Raw genomic sequence first — 26,286 nt, 5'->3', positions numbered from 1 at the left:
TGCCAATCTTTTTTTTAAAACCCTTACCTTCCACCTTAGAATCAATATTGTGTATTGGTTCCAAGGAAGAAGAATGGTAAGGGCTAGACTATGGGGTTAAGTGACTTGCCCAGGATTACATAGCTGGGAAGTGTCTCAGGCCAGATTTGAACCTAGGACCTCTCATCTCTAGGCCTGGCTCTCATTCCACTGAGCCACCCAGATGCCCGCCCCTCCCCCCCCCACTGCCAATCTTAAAAGGGGCCTTCCTCAGGGTAAATACCATTAGAATTCCCAGAAGAATTAGAAATGTCAAATTTTATAACTGATTCCTAAAAAAATCTAAAAGGCAATGAAAGGGAGAGCAAAAAGGACACTTAGCCCATTCAGTAGTCTTCTGTGACTTAGTGAAGTCCTTCCCATTTTGGCTATAAGGTTCCTTATACAGGTATATTCTATGAACTCCTTCAGATTCCAGTTGTAGATTGTTTTGGTTCCCTAGGAAATGACTAAGATTATAGTGTTCCAGAGATTCCGATTTAGTTCTCATTTTAACTCCTCTCACCTGTGGCTTCAAGAAAAGATTGTATTTGAATCAGCTTTTCCCCAAACATCTCTTTAAGTCTAAAGCAGAAGTCACTTGCAAGAAGAACTTTGGCTATTCAATTGAAATGCTCAGGGTTTTGTTTTGTTTTGTTTTGCCATTAATCAAAGTATTTTCCCAATATTTCTTGTCCATTTGCAATTGGTTTCTGCAGGTCTGCAGTTTATCAAGCTCAAATTAATTTTCTTATACTCCAGAACACATGCAACTATTAATTAGAAAAGTCCTATGTTCTCTAGACAGAATAAAGCAATAGCCCAACAAAAAATGTGAAATTATAGCATTCAAATCAAAAGAGTTAATACCTAGAATAAAAACATATCTTATCACTGGTATCATAAAAAAATTTCAAACTTATATACAAGATTTTCCACATTCACCATGCCAAAAGCTATAAGGATTACACAAAATATAAAATTATGAATCCTGGACCTTCCTTTGTGATTCCTGATAGAGATTCTAATACCCAGATCACAAGTTTCTGTATTTAAACAGCTTTTGGGGGAATCAACAGTAAGCACAACTTCAAACATTATTGGCTAACATTTAAACTGCAAGTTTTTAAGGTTATTATTGCAGAAACTTCCAATCTAAAAAATACATTAGAAATACAATATAGTCAAAACCCAGAACAAATCTAGAACTTAAGTTCTCAAGCTTCTACAAGAAGCTTTTTCACCAAAAAAAAAATTTACAGCCATTATAAAAAAATCTTATGTTATAGCATTTCATGCCATGAAGAACCTTCCTCCATTTTAATTGAGTCAAAGCAGTTACCAAAATTTAGATTAAACACTTTGGTTTAATAACCTAGACTTCAACCCTGCAGCTCTACTTCCACTAAAAGCTTCAGCCAGCCATCCAATCAGATTCCTTTGCTCATCTCTCATCTGTACCACACCATCCCCTCCCCTACTTCTAGTAGGGTAAGACATACAGTGCCTTGCTTCATTCACATACATACAACCAAACACTTAAACACACAAAATCAGACATATATGAGTATGGAGGTTGCACTGTCAGACTGAACTGAACCTATTGTGGCCAAAAAAAAATGCTGAGGCTCAGAGTTAGGCAACTTTTACCAATGATCTCAACACCTAAAGTCTTACTACCTACAGGTAACTGGGCCACTATTTGAGGACATTTCCAACAGTAGTCTCTTCCACGGGACTTGCTGGGGCAGACACATATTTCAAGAAACTCCTGATTAAAGAGTGTTCAGTTTTCCAAATACAGAAGTTCATCATCCAAGAGCTTCACTTACCCAGCCAACTCCCTAAGTTGAGTCCAGACAGGTACTTGATGAGTTCCTGTGGATGACACACATCCGGAGTCATTCTAGCATGTGACTTCAGCAGCAACAATTTCAAATCTCGCTGGGACCTCCAAATATGTCAACCTGGAAAAACACCGAACCATCCAAATAGTTAGAAAGAACAATCAGGACAAGGAAGACAATGCTTCAATTGGCCCTACACAATCATGCTCTAAATACTACACAGAGACAAAGCTCTGGGACTTTAGGAACAATGTCTCTGGGGAAAAGCACCTTGAAAGGGGATTTTCCAGTGATCTGAAGAAGTTGGGGTCTTATATACCTTTTGAGGAGTGAAGGACAGGAAGGACAATTGAATGGCTTATAATGGAAACAAGAGAAGGATGACTACCTGGGAGAGGCCTAGATACAATGGGAGAAACTTCTAAGAGAAAGAGTACTTAAGATTTGATTATATCTACTAATTCTATCTAGGCTGCGATCATTGGATACTTTAAGGTTTATTGTTCAGTCTAAGACCATGATAGCAAAACTATGGCACATGTGCCACAAAAGGCACACAGAGACCTCTCTATGGGCATTCCCATTACCCACCAGAGTTCATTATTAGAAAGGCAGAGGGACTGGGGTTGAGCTATTCCCTTGCCCACTCTCCACTGACCTGAGGGCATTTCTCACATGACTTATCTCTCTGCCTAGCAACCCAATCGGAGCCCTTCCCTCCCTTTTCTGGGCTAAGGTGGGTGGGTCATAGGAAGTGAAGCTGGAGGGGAGCAAAGTGCTCTACCACTCCCTTCCCTAACCCCAAACCTAAATTCCTTTCTAATCCTAATCCTTAATTCAATTCTAACCCTAATCCTAAACTCCTTTCTAACCTTAACCCTAAATTCCTTTCTAACCTTAACCCTAAATTCCTTTCTAACTTTAACCCTAAATTCTAACCCTAACCCTAAATTCCTTTCTAACCCTAACTCTAACCTTGAGGACATTTTTTCACTTCACCTGCCTCTCTCCTCAACAGCCCATTAGGAGTGCTTTCTTCCTACCCTATCTAGGGTAAAGGGGTTGGGGTAGGGTACAGGGCAAGTGGTCTCTAGGTGGGTGGATGGGGCAGGGCATGGTACTCAATATCTAAAAGATTTGCCATCACTGGTCTAAGACAAGGTCAGCCTGGGACTTCCCTTAAGGCAAGCTCCCAAAGGACAAAGGCAAATTTTAGAGTTCCATAAAACAAAGTTGTGTTATATGTTGGATTACATATATTGTACATATGTATTCTACTTGTTACTTATAAATGTAGTGTATACTATTATAACATTTATAAGTAACAAGTAGAATATAGTAGTAATATTATATTAGTGATATGTTGTTATATAACATATGTATCAAATTACAGATATTGTATATTTGTATTATACTACTTTTATTTGTAAATAACTGATTGAAATGTAAAAAAATATTAATCAAAAGAAAATATTAAACTGTGGAAATTAAATGAGAGGAGGGAATGAAATTGTATTTAAAAGTAATATAATAACATCAGATACTCATTTTTAACCTATCACAGGAGAATCTCAAAATTGTATACGAAATAATTCCCATGATTTAGAGGAGGAAAAAAAGAAACCCAAAGGCCCCTGCCTCATGTCTTTATTTTTCAGAAATCCTCTGTCAGAAGAAGAAGAAGAAGAAAAAAAGGAATTGACTCCACACCAAAAGTAATCATAGATGAGCTAATATAGCCATAGACAATAGTCAGCCAACAAATACTGTGTTTACTATCTGTCAGGCTGAGTGCTTGGGATGCAAAGAAAAACAAAAACACCCTTCAGCTTACATTCTAATGTAAATAATTATATACAAATAAGAGATATACAGTACAAAGGGAAGATCCTCTTAAGGGAAGGCATTAGCTACACCAGAGACCAGAGGCCTTTTGTAGTTGGGTTTGAGCTACAATTTGAAGCTTAGGAAGCCAGGAAGCAGAGCATTCATTCCAAGGATGTGGGAGTGGGCTGGGGCAAGGCAGGGAGATGAGAAATAGAGTGCTTGGAGCAAGGCTGGTTTAGATTACCTAGATTAGATTCTTTTTCTCCTTTGTGGGAATTTTTATTTATTTACTTACTGATTTTGTTCAGTCAAAGTCTTAGAATCAATACTAAGGAAGAAGAGCACTAAGGAGCAGTTAATAGGAGTTAAGTGACTTGCCCAGGGTCACGCAGCTAGGAAGTATCTGAGGTCAGGCTTGAACCCTAGACCTCAGGCCTTCTTCAGGCCTGACTCTCTCCACTGAGCTACTACTTACTCACTAGTTTAGATTAGTCTAAGAAGTAGAGATATTTTATTGTTCAGCTTTATCTCTGAATAGTTATAGAACCCCAAACAGTTGCCTTCCTTTTAAAGAAGATGTGAACCATCAAGGTGATCCAGAGGCAACTTTGAGACCCTCTTGTATCAGAATAACAATGGCATAATCCATGATCATTTCTGACTAGAAAGACAGACCGAATGAGGATGCTGGAGAGATTTTCCACTTTCCTTTTTTAGACATATCTTAAATGATGGTTTTATGATTTAGTTTGCTATGGAATTACTTCTCAAAATAATAGAGCTTTATGAGTGAATGAATGAATGAATGAAAAGATACATTAGATATCTGTCATATATCACCCTTTATCACATTCTATATTATCACAAAATTGCAGAGTTTGAGGAGAATTTATATATCATCTTCTCTGGTCTTTTTAATTTGTAACTGAAGAAACAGGCCAAAAGAGGTAAAGATATGGCTTCATAGCTTTTTGGTAACAGGACCAGTCTTGAACCTGGGTCTCTTGATTTCTACTCCAATGATATTCTCCAACTGTCAAATCTAAATAAAAAAACCATCTTTGAAAGCCAATTATTCATTTTATTCTATGTTGTTCTGATTAATCATTTTAGTTTTACCAGTATTAATACTTACTTCCACCACCACAGCAGTATTTCAATAATTACATTGTTGAATTGAACCAAGAGTCAACCATTGGCTTGACATCTTTTCTTTTGGTTTGCCTGAACTAATCTCTGGATTGTAATCAGAGAAGATAGACTGAACATCAAAATTAACATTTTACTTTTCTTAATTTGCTTTTTCTTCAAGAGTGAATTTATTTCTGATTCTTCTCTTTTTAAATTGCCTTCCATTTCCAAAGCCTCTCTTTTTCTCAGCTTCATTTTTGTTTCTTCTTCTCTCAGAGCCTGATAGGGTGCCCTAAGTATAGTCAGTGATACATTGACCTAATTTCTAAATAATTAAAACTTCAAATGAAGGAATATCTTTCTATACTGATAAAATTTCCAAAATGCATGGCGTTTTTCTTCACAAATGACACTACTTTATGAAATCTCCCACTGTTTTTTTGAAATGTTGATTACTAATTTTGTTTTTTTGGCATAAATATAATTAGTCCAGGAAGTGTATCTTTGGCCTTTTGTGAACATCTTGCCACTTGAATTATTTTTCTCCCAGGATTTTTTTTAACAGAGATTAATTGTGCCTTTAGTCTCTTCTGCTATGGAAGCTGAGACTAGAGTAACTCTCAGTTCAGGCATTCTGAGCTACATCAGGTCTGCATGTAGTCCGGCTTCAATATGGTAATCCCACCAAATTCAGGAACAGCAAGCTACCTAGAGGGGGTGAACCCACCCAAGTAACAAAAATGAAACAGGTCAAAACTGATCAGTATTGGAGTGAACCTGTGAGTGGCATCTCTATTTCCAGTCTAGGTGAAGTAGAGAGAGACTTGGACTTTAAAAAAAATGTTAAAGGTTATCTTCTTTTCTATTGCCTAAGAATTCCTGTAATTCCACGGAGACAGCCCTCTCCTGAAGGGCTGTTAAGCAAGCCCAGAAGTAAACTATCCCTGAGAGGAGGCAGGCCTGATTACTGCATAGAAAACGTTCAACTTAAATTTGAAAGAGATGAGAAGACCGTTTTGAGTATATGGCAGAATACATCTTCAGCCATCAACCTCTTGGTAAGTTCAACAGTCTTTGCTTAAACATTTCTCAAGGTTCTTTACCCTTAAAGAATTAGCTTTCCCAAAGTCAGATAGGGAAAGGAAGTAGCTAGAGACACATTTAGGGTGAGGGAGCCTGGAGAGAGAGAGAGAGAGAGAGAGAGAGAGAGAGAGAGAGAGAGAGAGAGAGAGAGAGAGAGAGAGAGAGAGAGAGAAGATTTGAAAGCACTTTATGATCTCATTTTATCCTCAAAACAACTCTATCAGGTAGATGCTTATTATTTCCATTTCACAGATAAAGAAACTGAGACTGAGAAAGGTTCAATGATATTTCCAGAATCACACAGCTTATAAGTGCCAAAGACAGGATTTTAACTCAGGTCTTCCTGATTATAAGGTCAGAACTCTATCCATTTCTATGTAATACTTGACACACGTCACATACATATACCTCACTCTCTTGAAGATTCAAGGTCTTCATCCTTAGCCCCTACTGCTGCCATACTCATATCTTCAGCTCTTGCCAAACAAAAAGTATTTTATTGCTCCCTAAACACCTTCTCACTTCTGCAACTCACAGTTCTCTCTTCTTGGAATTAATTGACCACTCCTCTCAACTCATCTAAATTCTATCCTTTCTTCAGACACAGATCAAATTTTGTTTCTTCCACAAATCTTTTCCAACCAATCCAAATTTCTATGACTTCTTCTTTCTCTGGAAGGACATATTCTGAGATTCATTTGGCACATAACAATCTAATTGGGAAGGCAGATCATATACACAGAAAGGTAGAAAGTGCTATGAAGTAAAAGACAGCTGTATGCCAAATGAGAGGAGGGTTCATTTGATTCTATGAAGAATTATATCTTAGATCTCATTGTATGTCCAATACTTACACCTACTGTCAGTACCATTGATGTGTCATCAAACAAATGTTTGATGACCTTTTTAAAAGAATAAAGACAACAAAAAAGTAGGGACTCTTCCCTTCCTTCATATTCCTCCTTTTTTGTGTTCTGTAATGGGGATGTTCCAGATTAGCACCATAAATTATTTCTTAAAGAGTCAAATAAATTAGAAGTCCATTGACTTCTATTAGTACCATTAAATATCTCTGGGGAAGAAAAATATGTGAAACTACCACAGGTTAAAAAAATGTTCACTTAAAATGATTATGAAAAATTTTCCCAGAGTTTGCTGTTATTACTGTCTTCTTTGGCAAACAGCTAGGTAGCTTGGTGGATTGAGAACCAGGCCCATGAGAAGTCATGGGTCTAAATCTGGCCTCAAACACTTTCTAGTTTTGTGACCCTGGGCAAATCACTTAACCCTCATTGCCTAGCCTTTATTTACCCTTTTTCTACCTTGGAACCAATACATAGTATTGACTCTAAGAAGGAAGGTAAGGTGTTTTTTTAATTACTATCTTCATCATGATCACCACCAGAATCATGCTAGGGATATTAGAAGGGATATTCAGTGACAAGATGATAATAATAATATTTTGTAAAATATTTGAAAAAACTGGATTTTTTGACAAAATATCTCAGTTGTGTATTACAACTATAAGAGTATGAGGACTTTTCTTTATTCTCATTTCTTCAAACCAGAGTCCTTAACAATGAATGAGATGATCATAGGTACAAGGTAGTTGCAAGGATCAAATGAGAGGAAATAATGGCTGTCCCCAAAATATCAGTGTAGATTAAAGTTATTTAAGTCACATCATCTCTCTCAGCTTTAGGTTTCTCGTCTATATAAAGTGGAGATAATAATAGTTGCATTATCCACCACAAAAAAAATATTTTTTGAGGAAAATAATAAAATCATGATCCCTAACATGCTTTGCAAGTATGTTTTATTTTTAGAAATTTAAATTGTAAATTATGGTCAGTGTGTGCACCTTTTTTATAACTCACCAGTTATCTCATTTGATCTTAAAGAGGAGCTAGTGGAAGCATTGACTTCTAGCAGTAGTGAAAAGAGACACTTCCTGTTGCAAAAAAGATTAACTTAATTTTAGTTAATTACCATAAGGAAAACAGGACCTTTTAGAATCAGTGTTATTCAAGTCATGGCAACTGAATACATGTTATTTTCTTTATAGCAATTTTACCCAGTAGTTGCCCATTTTCTACATTGTTTCATTTTAGCAAAATATTCTTCTAATTAACCAGCACAAAATGATTTCAAGGAAACAAATCAGACTTAACTGTTACACATCAAAATACCCTTTTCCAAAGTCCTTACCCAACATATTAGCTAGGTAGCTAAGGATATTGCCTTTTCATTTTAATTTCAAAAGGGACTGAGAGACCTTGGGGCAAATGGCCCAGGAAAATGAAGATGATAATAATTGTTATCATCATCATCACAGGGATGTTGACAAACCAGAAATATCAGATTTAAAGCAAAATTACTAGCTTGTTATTCCTTTCAATAGCAAGTTGGAAAATGGATTGTCCATGTTTTATAGCAGGAATACTACCAAACCTACCTTCAGCTTTTACCAAGAATTGGAAAGTACAATTTGAAGTTGAAATTTATTTATAACAAAAATGTAACTGAAGTAAGGTGATTAACCTGGAGTCCGTGGACCTGTTTAGATATGTGTGTGTGTATACATATATGTGCATATAGATACACATTAATATAAATGTGCTGGAATATCACTGTACTGAAGGAAATGATGAATATGAAAAATACAGAGAGATGAAGATAACATTAAAGAAAAAAAGAGGAAAGAAAAATGTTTGCACTTGTCTTTGTTTTACTTGAAAATAACTAGTAACTTGAGCCATTGTCTAGTATCCTTTCTGAAAGAATCCTGAGCACTTTCTACTACCTCCAGGTAAGGACAATCTATAGTTTGGAAAATTCTATTGTAAGGAATCTATTTCACCTATATGATAATTAGGAGGATAGGATTTCTGTTAACAAACGTTGGTAGTTGCTCCCTTCCTTCCCCATCCTTCAATTTAACAGTAAATCAGAATCTTCTGACCATTAAACCCAAACAGAAATTTTGTTTCACAAACATTCAGATTTCAATAAAATAATATCATTTCTAGGTAAATTCTGAAATGCAGTTGAGGAAATTAGAAGATGATAGAGAAAACAAACCAACCTCAACTAAAGAAAAATCTCCTCAAGACGGTGGCAAAGGTGCTAAAGGTGCTAAGAAAAAGCCAGAAAAGAAGAAAGGTATTTGATAATCTAGAAAACAATCTGTCTTATTCTGGTAGAAACTATACTTTTAAAAGAAAACTTGGAATAGAAGTGTTGTTCATATAGGTAGAGGAATAAGAATTAGAGCCAAGTGATTAATTGGTACCCATATGTTGGTAAAACACTCGGGGGAAATCTTAATAGGATTTATAGGAGACTGTGGGTTAGGACTGCATGGGGCAAAAAAGACTGGATGCATTGTAATCTGTACTATTAGAGGAGGTAGTAATACTAATGATATCCCAGCTTAAATGACACATACACAATAATTCACTTTTTATTTAGTGTTTTGACATTTATAAAGCACTTTCCTTACTGCAACTATGAAAAGTAGGTAATACAAGCATTATTATCATCTTCATTTAACAGATGAGGGATGAAGCTGAAATAAATTAAGCATAGGTGGATAGCCTTTAAGGATAGTTGAGCCCAATGTTAATCTATCAATAATCATTTAGAATGTGTTATTTGCCCTATAACTTGATTCTAAATCCAATTTTCTTTCTACTAATCTCCATTTATTATTAGCTCTCTGGATATTTATGTGCTTGTATACTGACTTTAAAATTTAATTCTAATTCATTAGCCTATCCTTGGGGGGATAAAAGGTTCAGGACCTCCCCAAGGGCTGCAGTCTAGGTAAATCTCTATGTTCCTTGATTCCACAAACAAGATTTCTATCCAAGTGAACTCAGGCTAAAATTAGCATCAAATTTCAACTTTTAAAGGAACTCACAAAAAGGCAACATATAGTCTGAGAAGTGGATGGGTATTTGGAAGATTAATTTTCTTTGAATATGTTGAGGGGAAACGATGAGCTTATTGTATATGTTGTGTCTCTAGTATTTCTTATTTTTGTTTTTAAATAAGTTTATTTTGTTTCCTTTTTTAAAGTAGCATAATCATTTCTGGCTATCCTCCAATCCCACACTAAGCCCTGTCTTGTGATTTAAAAAAAAAAAGGCTTTTAAGCAAAATAATACAATAAGAACATACAGCAGTCTGTTCATTATTATTCACCTACAGCCTACCACCTCTTTACCTTAATCTAGCCTCCCTCTTATTACCCACTTTTTCATTAACCCCTTTCCTTCCCTATTTCCCTACTGGACAGAATATATTTCTGTACCCAACTCTGTGTGTGTATCTGTGTATATTCTTCTCCCTTTAGGTTCAAATGAGAGAATAAGGTTCCTGCCCTGCTCGTTCTTACCCCACCCTCACACTCCTGCCTCCTTATGTATATTTCTTTTTGCAAACCTCATTTATATAAGAATTATTACCCCCAATCTTCATCTCTCTTCCTCTCTTTCCTAGTGTATTCTCTTCCCAATTATTTGCATTCTTCTTTAATATATTGCATAATAGGATCACTATTGGGGCTCTCTGTCAAATTAGATTTCCTCTTTGATACCTGATAATATTAGAATTTGAGGAGACCAAATGAATCATCTCCCCACAAGAAAATGTAAACCGTTTAACATTTAGTCCCTTATGATTACATGCTCATTCTTACCTTTTTGTGCTTCTTTTTGACTCCCCTGTTTATATATCAAATTTTCCATTCAGCTTAGATCTTTCCTTAAGAAATGCTTAGAAGCCTTCTATTTTATTAAAGATCCATTTTCCCCTCAGTAGTATTACACTCAGTTTTTCTGTGTAAATTATTCTTAGTTGCAAGTTTAGATCTTTTGTATCCTAGAATATTATATTCTAAACTCTCCCTTCCTTTGTTGTGGTGACTGCTAAATTTTGTGTGACTTGATTGTGGTCCTTGGAATTGGAATTCTTCCTTTTTGGATATTTTGAATAGCTCTGCATTTGGACTATAATAGTCCTGGAAGTTTTCATTTTGGAGTTTCAGGAGGGGAAGAGTGAATTCTTTCAATTTCTATTTCTCCCTTTTGTTCTAAGAGATCTGGGTGTTATTTTTTTTATGATTTCTTAAAACAATGCTTTTTTTTGGTCATGGCATTTAAAGAGTCTAGTAATTATTAAAATTATTTCTTGTCAAAATGGTTTCTAAATAAGTTTTTTTGCTGCAAGACATTTTATATTTTCTTCTATTTTTTCAGTCTTTTGACTTTTAATATTTATTGATTCTAATGAACTCATTGACTTCTTTTTGATCAGTACTAATTTTCAAGGGGTTATATTCTCAGATAAGGTTTTGTTCTTGTCTGAAGCTTTTAATTCTTTTTTTTACATTTTTATTTCATAGCTCTCATGTAGTGCTTAAAATTATTTTAGCTCTTTAAAAAAACTTCTGTTTTTAATCCTTCCAAAATGGACTTGTGATTAAGCTACATTTTTATTTGGAGCTTTGCTTGTAGAAGTTTTTGAGTCATTCTCTTCTAACTTTGTGTCCTGAGTTTCCCTGTCATCATAATAGCACATTATGGTGGGAGACTGGAAAAGACCATGTAGATTATATAGTCCAATCTTTCATTTTAACTCTTCAGACTTTCTCCACTATTCCCCAACAAGCTTTTCATCCCAGAAGATAATATCATACTATCTCTTATTGATCACCTCTCCTTTGTCTGGATTTTTGCTCTTTTTGTAAGGAATTAAAGTTAAGTTCTTTGATTTATACTTTACCTTGCACAAAGTAAGCACTTCACAAATGCTTCATTCATTCATTCATTCATTCATTCATTCATTCATTCATCAATCCATAATCAGGACCACAGATCTTGAAGGTTGAAAAGAATCTCAGTAGCCATTTAGTCAAACTCAACATGGAATTCCAATATTGCATTACCCAAAAAGTGTTTACCTAGTCTCTGCTTGAAGCTCTCCAATGTGGAAGAATATACCACCACTTGAAGTGACAAATTTCACTTTTATATAACGCTTCTTGTTAGGAAGATCCTTCCTGACATCAAGCTTAAATGTTCCTCATTGAAATATATACTCTTTGTTTCTGATTCTGCCTTCAGGGGTCACATTTAACAAGAACAGTTTCTTCTTCACATGACACTTCTTAAAATACTTGAAGACAGTTATTATGCTCCTACCAAGTCTTCTCTTTGCCAGGTCACATATGCCCAATTCCTCACAATATTTTTTCAGAAATGTTTTACATCTTCTGTATGTATTTTTTTAAAACCCTTACCTTCCGTCTTGAAGTCAATACTGTGTATTGGCTCCAAGGCAGAAGAGTGGTAAGGGTAGGCAATGGGGGTCAAGTGACTTGCCCAGGGTCACACAGCTGGGAAGTGTCTGAGGTCAGATTTGAACATAGGACCTCCCGTCTCTAGACCTGACTCTCAATCCACTGAGCTACCCAGCTGCCCCCTGTATGTATTTTTTTTTAAAAATCTGTGTTGGTTAATGCAGTCTCTGTGCATTCCCATTGATCTCTTCGGACAAATGCTATTTCTCTTCCTCAATAGAATTATTTCCCTTTTTGTTTTCAGAATTTTATTCTTCAAATTCTCCCATCCTCATTGTGCTGACTTCTACCAAAGGATTTTACTCCATGAATCTTCCCTGTCTTTTTTTTTAACTCTTTAAAATCTGTTTTCTCAAAGTCTAAAATGCATGTCAGACCTAACCTGATTTCCTCTTCTTCCCTATCACACACATGAGGATATAGTAGTCCTTACTCCCAAGATTCCCATCATTTACCCTCTAGAAACTAGTTCTTTCCTGTCAGCATAAATCAGACTCATAACATAATTCTACCATGTTGACTCTTGTTGATTGAAGGAGAGATTTTTTTCACTAAAGTATGTCAATTAGCTGATATACTTTTGGCAGAGAGCTCCAGAAGATGAATGAATAATTGAAGTTCCCCATCATTACGATATCATGCCTGCAAAAAGCTTATGTTTGTTTTCTGTGTTTCAGACTTATCTATTCTTCTTTCTGTCCAAGTGATCCATAATATACTCCAATAACAAAATGATTTCTGTTTACCTTTCCTTTGACTTTTACCCCAATACTCTCCAACATGCATTCCCCTCTGGTTCCTGAATTTCTTTTTGAATAATATATATCCATACAGAGCCATAGTTCCATCTTAGAATTCATATTACCATGACTCAATGGTACCTAAGAAGTCACATTCCCCTCCTAGTGTTAGGATCTCTATTATCTTTTGTTTATTGCCTAAACTTTGGACATTTCTGTTTAGACACTTGAAGCCAGAGAATTCACCACTGGCCCCTATCTTGGAATTTGTCTCTTATAAATTTGTAGGTGTCTTAGCTGCTATTTTTTCTTCTTTCTGTCTGCTCTCAATAGTACCTAGTTTCAGGATACATATTGGTAGTTTTATCCCTCCTCCATCCTTTATAATTTAAAGTACTTTTGATTATATTTGCAAGAACTTTGGCAAATTCATTCTTGCTAGGTTCTGGTTAGTTGTTCTTGATCTTTGACCAGGAATCTGCCAAACCTATACTGTAAAGAGTCATCCAGAAATCCAAATTTCATTCTCAAGCACTAACTTGGCTACCCAATACCCAAAATAATTCCTCTTTTCAATATTTTTTATTTAAATTTTCAAGAGAGGAAAACAAAGTCTATACCTCTATAGCAGTAATGGTGAACTTATGGCACAGGTGCCAAAGATGGCACGCAGAGAGCTCTCTGTAGACACGTAGCCACCACCACCCCCAGTTCATTACTGGAAAGGCAGAGGGACTTGAGTGGAGCTACTCCCATTCCCCTCTACACCATGCCTGCAACATTTTTTCATATCCCCTTCCCCTCTGCCCATAGGGAGCACACAAAGGGTAAGGTGGGTGGCTCACAGGCAGCAGTGCTGGAGGAAAGCAGTGACTGGGCCACTCTCCTTTCCTGAGGACATTTTTTTCACTTCATCCACCCCTCCACCCAACAGCCAAATAGGGTATGTCTGTGAGGGAAGGGGGTACAGGGCAGGACATGCCTGGCACTCGGTAGGGGGAGGGGCACAGCACTTGTTATTGGTGGGGGAGGCAGGCATGACGCTCCATTTCTAAAAGGTTTACCATTGCTGCTCTATGGGCTTCAATTTATATGCCCAAGATTTCAAAATCATTGACAATATTTTTAGTTTTCCTTCTAGAGACACCACATCATAATCTTTCAGTAACAACCTCTCAGCATTCACATATGCAAGTTCTAGTACTCTGGGGTACAGTTAGTTCCTGCTAACTTGAATTTATCAAAGCCTTTAGTAAGTTCTTCTCTTTCATTTGAGGATCAGATAGAGAATAGAAGGCCTAGTCAAGAAGTGCTTCTCTATTTTTTAAAAGGATACAATAAATCATCACTAAACCAATTGCGGCGGGGGGGGGGAGTATTAACTGTTCTTATTTTGGAAGGAAACAAGCACTTATTAAATGGCAACTATATGCCAGGTATATGGCAAGTGCTTTTGAAATACTTTCATACAAAATAGGTGCTACTTTATAGTTGAGTAAACTGAGGCAAATATAAGTTAGTAAATTGCCCAGGATCACATAATTAGTAAATGTCTGAAGCTGGATTTGATATGTTCCCAGTTCCAGGCCCAGAGCTCTACCCATTGTCCCACCAAGCTACCTCTTCTGGCAAAGACATAGAACTTGGGGAAAGGGAGAGCAAGAAAAATAATAAGGGGTAAGGTGAGAGAGAGAGAGAAGAAAAAGAAGGAGGAGGAGGAGGAGGAGGAGAGAGAAGGAGGAAAGAAAGAGAAAAGGAAGGAGGGACAGAGGGAAAGAGGGAGAAAGAGAGACAGAGACAGACAGAGAAAGGGAGGGAAAGAGAGGGAAAGAGAAAGAGGGAGGGAGAAAGGGAGAGACAGACAGAAACTGAGACAGAGAAGGAGAGACAGAAAGAGAGAAAATGGAGACAGAGACAAGACAGAGAGGGAGAGATACAGAGACACAGAGACACAGCTCTGGAACTAAGATTGCTCATCACTAATCACTACTATATAATGTCTACATTCCAAACTCTGGATGAAATTCTTCATCCATTTTCCCTCTCTCTAGTTGACTTTTGGATTCCAGTAATATCAAAGCTTATGTTTATAACTGTTGTTTTTCATCCAAATGTTTCCTCCCAACAACAACAAATAAAACAAAACAAAACTCTGGGTTCTGAGATTTTTTCATATAACTATATCTTCATAATATAATATTCCTCTCCTGTCCTCTCCCTCTGCACCTTGTGCCCAATTTGTTTCATTTGAATCAGTGCTACTCTCCTTATAGGCCTACCTGCCTTCTTTTCATATTACTATCATGAGTCACATCTGAGCAAGTCTTAATGATATTCAAGATGTCAAATTTTGCTCCAGTTCTCCATTATTTCCTAAAGATTAAAGGCAATAATCATAACAATTACATCCACAAGCACCTTTTAAGTACCCTTCACATAATAGACTTAGAGAGATATAGAAAATAATGTAAGTGGCTAAATGGGATGCAGCTCTGTGGCTCAGTGTTTTGAGAGCCAGGCCTAGAGAGGGGAGGTCCTAGGTTCAAATCTGCTGTCAGGCACTTCCTATCTGTGTAATCCTGGAAAAGTCACTTTACTCCCATTGCCTAGTCCTTACTGCTCTTCTGCCTTGGGGGAAATACAGTGTTGACTTTAAGATGGAAGGTAAGGTTTAAAATAATAATAACAATAATAAAAACAAAGTGGCTAAGTGCTCTTACTATCTTTCTCACCTCCCTTGGACTTATATTCCCTCTCATTAAGGCTCATTCTACCCTTTCCAATTTTAGGATAATGATAATAATAGCCAACATTTATATAGTGCTTTCTATGTACCATTTTACTTCATCTGATCCTCATAACAACTCTTGGAAGTAGGCATTATTATTTTCTCTACTTTACAGATGAATAAACTGAGGCAAACAAAAGTTAAGTGACTTGCCTGGGATTATACAACTAGTAAGTGTATGAGGCTGGATTTGAAATCAATTCTTCTGTTTCTATGCCCTATTCTCTCTCCACTGAGCCACCCAGAAGTTGCAAAATTCTGCTTTCTTGTCAATTGTTAATATCATAAAATTAGCCTCAATCAAAGGTTTAATCCTTTATTTGTTCTATGCAACAATTTTTTAAAAATTCTCTTTTGCTGAATTTAGCTTTTGCAATTTGTTTTTTTCTGGGCTTAGCCTGTCCATGGTCATAAATCTAATAATACTCTTTGAATTTGTCCTTAGTTATCAGATGAGATTTTATCTCATAAATATATATATATATAATGCTTTACTAATTTTAAGACAATATAGAAATTGTGATTGTTATTACTATTGCTATTATTATTTACCTCATTTTCCATCCTTAATTTTTAAATTTCATTTCAAAGTTTAATTGAAATGCTTCCTATGCATCTCTGTATTTGATTTTGAAAGGACAAAAGATCTTAAGGAACATTTACACCAAATCTTATCTCTGCCCCTGGATGAGGGGATGGGACAAACTAGGATGAGTGGTGTTACTGAGGCACACTTTAGACGGATCGAACTTCTTAATTCCAGGAACATTTTTATGTACACTCTCCTATTACCAAGCAGCAATATAAATCGTGTGGCTGAATTTGCCCCACTGGGATTTCATGACCGAGAAGTTACCTTGGAATGGAAAAATAAAGCTCCTTAATTCATCAGAAGACTTAATTATTAAAGGAAGAAGTAAGAAAACTTAGATCAGAGCAACATCCTGGCAAACCGGCCTTGGACAAAGAACAATTAAAGGGAAACATCAAAAGTTCAGGGCAAGCAGGATATATGTTCCTACTCTCCAAGGATTGGACAATCCAAAGCAAAAAAGAAGTTAATTCCTTAATCATAAAGTCAAAACTCATTTTGATCTAGGAAAATGAAGCCAGAAGCAGACAAACAAAATTCAAAATTCATGATTATTATGTGTGGTTAATAAGATCAATGAGATTTATCTAGTAAATTCAATTGCTTTCCCTCAAATTTTGCATTGAAGGGTCTTTGTATTCTGTACATTTTGTATTTGTATCCTATCTACCTTTCTAGTTTCATTGCATACTATTTTCCTTCCTAAATTCTACAACCCAATCAGATGAGACAACTTGCTCTTGTATAAATTCAACTTTCATTTCCTATGTCTGCCTATGCATTCACAGAGACTCTCCTCAGGAAACTCCATTCTCATATGTCTCTCTCAGAATTCTTGTCTTCCAGCAAGTGCCACCTCCTTTATGAAGCCCTACCAAACTCCTGATTAGAGGCAGCTAAATAATGCAGTGGGGCAGCTCAGCAGCACAATGGATAGAGTCTTGGTATTAGAAAGACTGATCTTCATGAGTTCAAATACAATCTTAAATACTTGCTAGCTCTACAGCCCTGGGCAAGTCACTTAACCCTGTTTGCCACAGTTTCCTCATCTGTAAAATGAGCTGGAGATGTAAATGGCAAACCACTCCAGCTTCTTTGCCAAGAAAACCCCAAATGGGGTCATGAAGAGTCAGATACAACTGAAATGACTGAACAAGAAATAGTGCAGTGGATAAAGTCCTGGACTGTACAGGGAGATGTGACTTTAAGTTCAGCCTCAGGATGTGACCATGAACAAATCACTTACCTTCTGAGCTCTTCAGTTCCTTCATCTGTAGCATGAAGATAATATTATCACCTATTCCACCAGAACTGTTGTGAGAATACAGTAAGATAAACTTTTCCAAGTACTTTCTAAATCTTAAAGTGCCCTGTAAATGCTGGCTCTTAGCTCTCCCATAGTTATTAGCACTCCCCCCTTCTCCAGTCTATATTTGTGTCCCTATTTCTATGCACCATCACCCATTAAAACGTAAGCGTTTTGAGGTCAAGGACTGATTTGTTTTTGTCTTCATATCCCTAAGCAACTACCACATGGAAGAGTTTAACAAATATTTGTTGAATGTGATTGTTTAATGAATATGTACACATATAACATGTATATGTATGTATTATGAAAATCTGGAATTTACTCAAAATATTTTGCTGCTTCTATAGCTCCATCACCAGTTGAAGCCGTTTCCATAGTTCTAACACCAGAGGAACAGGAGGCGCTTGATAAGAGGAATGAATTGAAAATGAAAATAAAGGAAGAACATATTACAGCTCTTCAATGTGAAGGTATATAACAACGAGGCACACTCCCATCATTTTCATAGAAAAGCCCATAAACGTTCACTAAACTGACAAATCACACAGGGATCCTAAGGAATATTAGATTATGTCAACACCAAGGCAGAACAAATAGACTGCAAAGTGAAAAATTCCATAGCATGCTTGTTCTGTCTAGGCAGGTCAAGCAACTAACTTGACTGATATTTTCCCTACACTGAACAAATGATTTAGCATCGCACATTCATAGTCTTGTTATAACTTTAGAAAAGCATGTAGAAACCTCAGAAAAGGTATTGAAAAGAGACAGTTGTAGCCAGGAGGGTCAGTAAAGTTATGAAACAGGTGTAGAAAAAACACAAGAGATTGCTGAGATTCACTGGTCAGAAGAGGCAGAAGTGAAACTTAAAGGGGGTAAATTACATTGGAAATTATTTAGATCTGTAACTAAGAGGAAAAAGTCTCCTGCTGGAGGTTTCTTATATACTGAAATGGGTTCTTGGGAGTCAAATCTGTAAAATCCTCCTCCCTACAATTCATTTTTTAAAAATGGGATGAATAGTCACTAGGGCAGGGGTGGGGAGAAGTTGTTAGGTACTTTTTTTCTTATCGCTTCTTAAAGGCTTAATTCTATGATTTTGAAGTTCTGGGAATCAAATAAAAAAGAAAGAAAGATTTCAGAGATCAGAAAATGGAACCAAAATATCATATATTTTTTACACTAATCATTGTAGTCACTGGATTAGGGACTAAAATCATGGAAGTAAAGGATTAGGTGTTGGGGAGAGAAAAGAATGGAATTCCATCTAGTGCTCTTGATACCGTCTGGGAGCCATTTTCCTACCTCTTTCCAGTGTCTACCACAAAATTTCAAAGTAGGAAAAGCAGAAGATCCAGAATTGATGGGAGTCTGGTCCCATGCTTCCCCTCCACTGCCTGGTCCCATCCTAAACAATTGAGAAGGTTCTTTACACCCTCCCCATGTCTCTTCTATATATCACATGTCCCCTCTAACCTTTAAAGTCATTATGATGGCATCATCCACAAAGAGGCTGGTGTTCCCTTAGTAATCCTTCTGATTCTAGAAAACCCAGGAGGACCACAAAATCATAAGGACTCACCCAATTTTCTTCCAGTCATTTTAAAATAGTGAAATAATTAGGACATTTCTTATTTTTAAGTTAAATTCAAGGAAATGCCTCCCTCCCACCTTCTGAAATTTAAAGTCATCAACATGTGGTATTTCCTTCTTTGTCTTCTCATTTCTGAATTGATCAAAGATGCTGATCATGTCATGTATTCCAGCCCAAAGAATGAAAGCCAGGTCTAGTTTTAATGTAAATATCTATCTCTATTTTGCTTCTGAATTTAATAAACCAAAGGAGTGAAGAGGTTAGGAGAGTTGCTTCTTGATTGTGGGAACACATGGCTATTCATTCAAATTATTGCTGGTTGAGAAAGAGTTCTGTGTTTTGAATGAATTTATTTGAAAATATGCACACATAGTGTTCAAAACCATCCCTCACTGAACTTGCTTTTAAATACAGCGCAAGCTTCAATATTCCGACTGGAACTGATCAAGATAAAGGCCCTATCTTACATGGAAGAGCTGCTAGGAAGAGCAATTGAGGTTTACAAACTGATGGACAAATGGCTCGGAGCCAGATACTTAGCTGAAATGGCAAGGTAATGTATGACTGAAAAATAAAGGATTCTTAGCAACCTACTTGAATGATAAAAATAAGAAAGGTTATTTTTTAAGGGATGAGAAATGTAAAATGTAATAGGCTTTTAAAGTTACAGAAAAGGGAGCAATTGGGTGGCTCAGTGGATTGAGAGCCAGGTCTGGAGACTGGAGGACCTGGGTTCAAATCTGGCCTCAGACACTGCCTAGCTGTGTGACCCTGGGCAAGTCACTTAATCCCCATTGCCTAGTTCTTACCACTCTTCTGCCTTGTAGCCAATACACAGTATTTTGCAGATGAGGCAATTGAGTGAGAGACATGTTAATTGACTTCCCCAAAGTCACACAACCAATGAGTATCTGAGGTAGGATTTGAATGTGAGTCCTTACTCCAGGTTCTGCACTCTGTCTCTTATGCTATTACTTGGGTGTTTTTTGAGTGATGAGAAAGGAATAAAAAGTATTATTGAGATAGGATTGACATGCCTTGTTGGTAGCAGATTCAGTGGAGGAAGAGGAGGGGTATAATTGTGGAAATTTTAATTAGAGCCAATTCCAATGAATAGAAATTAGGACTATGAGTCAGAATAACTGTAAAATGAAATGGATGGAGAGCAGCTAGGTAGCACAGTGGATAGGGCATCAAGTCTGGAATCAGGAAGACCTGGGTTCAAATATGACCTAGAACACTTCCTAAATGTGTGATCCTGGGCAAGTCACTTACCCCTGTTTGTCTAGCCCTTGCTCTTCTGTCTTAGAGCTCTTACTAAGACCAAAAATGAAAGTTTAAAAAAAAACTAAAAAAGAAAAAGAAAAGGAGACATGATCAGTTCATTCCTTTTGGTTGGTGGTACGTGCCTTTCCTAAATGAGTGATTATGTGGTAAGAGGTTATCCTGCCTCTGCAGTGGAGTTAGTGACTGGGGGAAGAGTGGGAAAGGAATTCTATCCACAGGAGTTGAGTCCCAAAGATCTTTCTTCAAGGATCCTTTTTTTACAGATGGAGAGGCTGGAGTAGGATTCTGTTGGCTTTCAAATTGGTGCCCATACTGGGTCGATGACGGGGCAGTCGCCCAGTTTGGGGCTGGGTGGCAGCTCAGGAGATGACTTCTCAGCTTTTCCTTTTTTCTAAAAGAAAAGTCTCCAATCTTATGCATGTCAGAGATGGCTTGCCTTTTCCAGGTGGACTTAAGGGTATTCACATGTTTCATTTCTGATCATGGTGATTGGTTGAGGGGAATAAGAGAATGAGATTAGACTATTTCTTGGTTTGACTCAAAACTAGTTAACAAGAAGACATGGAGGACCTTATGTATGAGGTCAAGTGCTGTATATTCATTTGGGCCAAGGTAGATATTTTATCTTTGCAGTTATTATTGAGAAAAAAATAGGAACATTGTTTCAAGGTGGGGAGGTTGGACTGAGGTAAAGTGTGAAAGCAAAAGAAAGCAAAAAATAATTAATACAGGAGGCAACTGAGTGGCTCAATGGATTGAGAGCCAGGACAAGAGATGAGAGGGTCTGCGTTCAAATTTGACCTCAGACACATCCAAGCTGTGTGACCCTGGGCAAATCACTTGACCCTCCTTGCCTAGCCCTTCTGACTCTTCCATCTTAAAATTAACACACAGTATTGATTTCAAGATGGGTGGTAAGGGTTTGGGGTTTTTTTTAGTGACTTGTCAAGGGTCACACAGCTAGTAAGTGCCCAAGGCCAGATTTGAATCCAAGAAGATGAATCTTCCTGACTTCAGACTTGATGGATTCCCCTATCTGCCCATAAATCAATATATGTGTATGTGTGTGTGTGTGTTTGTGTGTGTTTGTGTGTGTTTGTGTGTGTGTGTGATCATAATCATCATTCCTTTATTGAGGGGAGATTTAATATGGGAATAAAAGTTAGGGCAAAACATGACTGTAGAGAACTTAAAATGCCAAGAAATAATTGGAACTTTACTTGAAGGCCACTGAAAATTTTTGTGTAAAGAAGTGACATGTAATTGCTGGACATTTATTTATGCATTTGGTTTTGCCTTCTCCCATTTGAAGATATAAAAATATGCAAATAAAGATAATCAAAGCTAGTTGTCTTTAAGACTCTGATTACTTATGTTCCTCAGTGGTACCAAAAGTGAGATCTCACTTTTCAGTCCATTGGCCTATCTTTTCAACCTACATCTTCTAGTGAAAGCTACCATAGCTCACATTCTTTGAGTTTTCTCCTTACCAAATGCAACCTTGTTGCCCACTTGTTCACAAGTGATTAACTGACTTCCCACTAGATGGTGCTCATTTCTGGATACCTGATTACTTGGAATTTGATTCATTAGTCAATTTGTAAAGGATCCCATGCTTCATCTTCTTAATGAATTCAACCCAGTGCCACTATTAGTGTCTTGAAGTAGGAACCAGTGAAATAATACATTTCGTCTGAGAGATTATTAAAGACACAGTCATCTAATCTGCCTGAGACTGTTGCCTCATTTTAAATATTGGAATAATAATGATGATGACTTTAACTTCCTCACAGGTATATTATAAGGCATATTATAAGGCTTAAACAGGGAAGTACTATTTTTACAGCACAAATTTAGCAGCTGCCACCAGGTTAATTGGCTAAGTTTAATTTACCTTATCAATACTTTTCCATCTCTTTCTTAAATCTAGACAATTGACCAAACAATAAGTCCTGATTTGTAGCACTGAGCAGAAAGGCTCACATTGACAGTTCTCAAGAGCTAGTTTGAGCTGGTTCTAGTACATGTCTTCCCAAGGTTGAGCTTAAATTAGCTTAAATGAAATCATATGTTTAAAAAGCTTTGCAAGTCTAAAATTGCTTTACAAATGTCAGATACTGTTATTTCTTTAAAAAGCTAATAATAATTTCTCTTTTTAGAAAATGGGTACCTTTGTGTGCCTATATGATGTAATACATATAATGTACATATATATATATACACATATATATACATATATACATTGACATACACACAAGATATGACTATTTTACTATGTGGTAAGATTTGCTTACATCATGAAATTCCCCTGTCTGGCTTCTCAAAACTCAGCATCTCAGACTTAACACAACAGCAATTTCTCTTACCCTACATTGGTCAGTTACTGCCCAGAAGCCCCAGCAGCCATGTAGAAGTTGGCATTGATCTTGGCATCACTTATTCCCATGTGAGAAATATTCCAACATGGAAAAGTAGAGATCATTGCTAATGATCAAGGAAATAGGACCACCCTAAGCTACATAATCTCCATTGACATCTCCACTGACATGGAATATTTCATCAGAAATGCTATAAAGAACCGAGTTGCAATGAACCAACACAGACTCTGATGCCAACACTTACTTGGTTACAGATTGGATGATAAAATAGTACAGTCAGACATGAAGTATTGGTGTTTCACAACAGTGTGGGATGCAGGCAGTCCTAACATCCAAGTGGAGTACAAAGGGGAGACCTAAAATTTCTACACAGAATTATCTCCTTTGATATTCACCAAGATGAAAGAAATTTCTGAAGCTTACCTTGGGAAGAGTATTGAAATGCTCTCATCACAGTCTCAGCCTACTTCAATGAGTCCCTATGTCAAGCCACCAAAGAAGCTGGAACCATTGTTGATCTCCGTGTGTTCCAAATTATCAACAAGCGAACTGCTAATGCTATTAATAATGGTTTGGATACAAATATTGATTCATCTCCATTCTTCTTCTTTATCTGGTTTCAACTTCGTGGAACAATATGATTCTCCTAGGTGAATCTCATCATTTCTAATCTCATTGACATTGCTGGTCAAGTCTTGACTGACACTACCTCCCTTAGCCCCCTCTCCTCTCTGATTGGAGGGCTTGGGGTAGTGGAGTACCAAACTCTTCCCACTGCCTTTCCTTATAGACTTTCTGGCTCACTTCACTCTTCCCCTGCTACACTGCTTGGTTTTAATTCCTTGGAACAAAATATTCTTGTGCCAGGAAACCTCTGGTCCTCCCCACACACATACTTTCCTGCCTCCTTTTCCACTGTCTATTCTATTGTCTCCTGCCATTAGAGTGTGAGCCCTTCAAAAGCGAGGGATGTCTTTCTTTTTATTAATTGTAACCTCAGGGCTTAGCACAGTGCTTTGCACATAGTAGACACATAACAAAAGTTTACTGGATTAAATTGGTCCCAAAAGAAATTAGTTGGTCTTTGACCTTGCAGGTGGCACTTTTAATGTCTTCATTCTTGTTATTAAAGATGGCATATTTGAAGTCAAGTCTACAGCTAGAGATACTCCCTTGGGTTAGAGGAATTTTAACAACCACATGGTCAATCATTTCATTGCTGAGTTCAACTGAAAGCATAAGGAGGACAAGAACAAGAAGGGTGTCCACCATCACTTGTGAACATACAAAGTATACCTTCTTTTCCCCTACTCAGGACAATATTAAGATTGGCTTTCTCTAATAAAGTTCCAAGTTCTTTATTGCTCTCATGAGTGCTCATTTTAAAGAATTGAACCTTTCCTGATTCACTGAACCCTGTGGGAAAGGCCTTAAATGTGATGGCAAACCAGATTAATCACAGATATACGACATCCTCTTGGTGTGGGTGATTCTATTTGTTTCCCTCCTCTTCAGAAACTTCTGCTAGGTTTCTTCAATGGCCAGGAGTTCATTAAGGGTGTTGATTCTGATGAAGCCTATGCTGTAGGTATCCAGGAGCTATCTTATCTGGAGAAGCATCTGAGAAAGTACAGGACCTGCTGCTTTTGGACATCCCTCATCTTTTTCTTGGTATTGAAACTGCTGGTGGAATTATTACAGTTCTCATTAAATGCAATACTTCTGTCCCTGCCATGCACTCAGACAAACTCGGTGTGCTTATTCAAGTTTACAAAGATGAGAGATCAATGACAAAGAATAGCAACCTGTTTGGCAAGTTTGAGCTCATAGGAATGCCCAAAGGGGTATTCCTTAGATTAAATTAACATTTGAAATTGATACAAATGGCATCCCCCCATGTTTCTGCTGGGGATAAGACCACAGGCAAGGAGAATAAGGTTGCCATTAATTATGACAAATGTAGTCTGAACAAAGAAGACAATAAACATATGGTCCAGGAAGCTGAAAAATACAAGGCTGAAGGTGAGAAGCAGAGAGACGAGATATTCTCCAAGAACTCACTGGGATTTTGTTATTTTTAAAATGAAGACTATAATGTAGAATAAGAAATCCCAAGGCAAAATTTGTAATGAAGATAAACACAAGATCCTTGAAAAATGTAACAAAATAATCAACTGTCTGGATAAGAACCAGACCCTGATAAAGAACTGGAGCATTAGCAGAAGAAACTGGAGAAAGTCAGTATCCCCATTATGCCTAAAATGTACAAGAGTAAAGGGGGAATACCAGGAAGCTTACCTGGTGGATTCCCAGGTGGTAAGCTGCTCCATCCAGGGGTACTTTTTCTGGACCCACAATTAAAGAGACTGACTAAAAAAAACAGAAGAAAGACCATTCCACATGAGTTGCCAAAAGCTGAAGGACTCAAATTTGTAGCCAAGGTAGTAGCAGTTGAAAAATAACATTTTTGCTGCCATGTAGGTATTGTGAATACTTGAATTGTGCAAGGGGAGAGAAGTAGACAATATAGCACTGGAACAGTACTGTTGTTGTTCAATCACTTTTAGTCATATTCAACTCTTCATGACCCATTCGGGATTTTCTTGGCAGAGATACTGAAGTGGTTTGCCATTTCTTTCTCCAGCTCATTTGGCAGAAGAGGAAACTGAGGCAAACATGGTTAAGTGACCTACTGGAGATCACATAGCTAATGAGTGCCTGAGGCCAGATTTGAATTTAAGGAAGATAAGCCCAGTACTAAATGCAGTTCTTGTCCTGGAAAATTAAAAACTATGACAGGAAACTGAGCCACTTTCCTCAGATAACAGATAAGATGAAGCTGTCTATAACACAGTAGTGAGGATTATCCCAGCAAGTCAACCAGTTTAATTGATTAGATTTCTGTAAAAGCCTTCTTGACTTTATACTGGATAGCCTTCTGCTTTGGGTCTTAATTTTCTTATTTGCATAACAAGGGAGTTTAACCAGATGACCTCTAAAATCCTTCCAATAATTACAATGCTCTGAATATGGGGACAGCTAGGAGACTCAGTGGATTAAGAGCCAGGAGATCTTGGATTCAAATTTGACCTCAGATACTTCCTAGCTCTATGACCCTGGGCAAGTCACTTAACCCCCATTACCTAGCCCTAACCACTCCTCTGCCTTAAAACCAATGCACATTATTGATTATAAGATGAAAGGGAAAGGAAGAAAGAAAGAGAGGAGGAAAGAAAGGAGAAAGAAAGAAAGAAAGAAAGAAAGAAAGAAAGAAAGAAAGAAAGAAAGAAAGAAAGAAAGAAAGAAAGAAAGAAAGAAAGAAAGAAAG

General features: G+C 37.1%; 1 protein-coding gene across 1 annotated transcript in view; it reads left to right on the top strand.

Annotated features, from left to right (window-relative positions):
• Positions 1-26,286, top strand: part of SPEF2 (sperm flagellar 2) — a 196,026-nt gene that overhangs the window by 157,525 nt on the left and 12,215 nt on the right. The window contains exons 21-24 of the mRNA XM_044681440.1: positions 5,698-5,881; positions 8,936-9,068; positions 18,047-18,169; positions 19,708-19,846. Of these exons, the coding sequence (XP_044537375.1) occupies positions 5,698-5,881; positions 8,936-9,068; positions 18,047-18,169; positions 19,708-19,846 (579 nt within the window). The remainder of the gene's footprint in view (positions 1-5,697; positions 5,882-8,935; positions 9,069-18,046; positions 18,170-19,707; positions 19,847-26,286) is intronic.

Source organism: Gracilinanus agilis, chromosome 1 (genome assembly GCF_016433145.1).
Source record: "Gracilinanus agilis isolate LMUSP501 chromosome 1, AgileGrace, whole genome shotgun sequence".
Taxonomy (NCBI): domain Eukaryota; kingdom Metazoa; phylum Chordata; class Mammalia; order Didelphimorphia; family Didelphidae; genus Gracilinanus; species Gracilinanus agilis.
The sequence above is the reverse complement of the archived record's forward strand: the minus strand, read 5'-3'. Positions and strand labels throughout refer to the sequence as shown.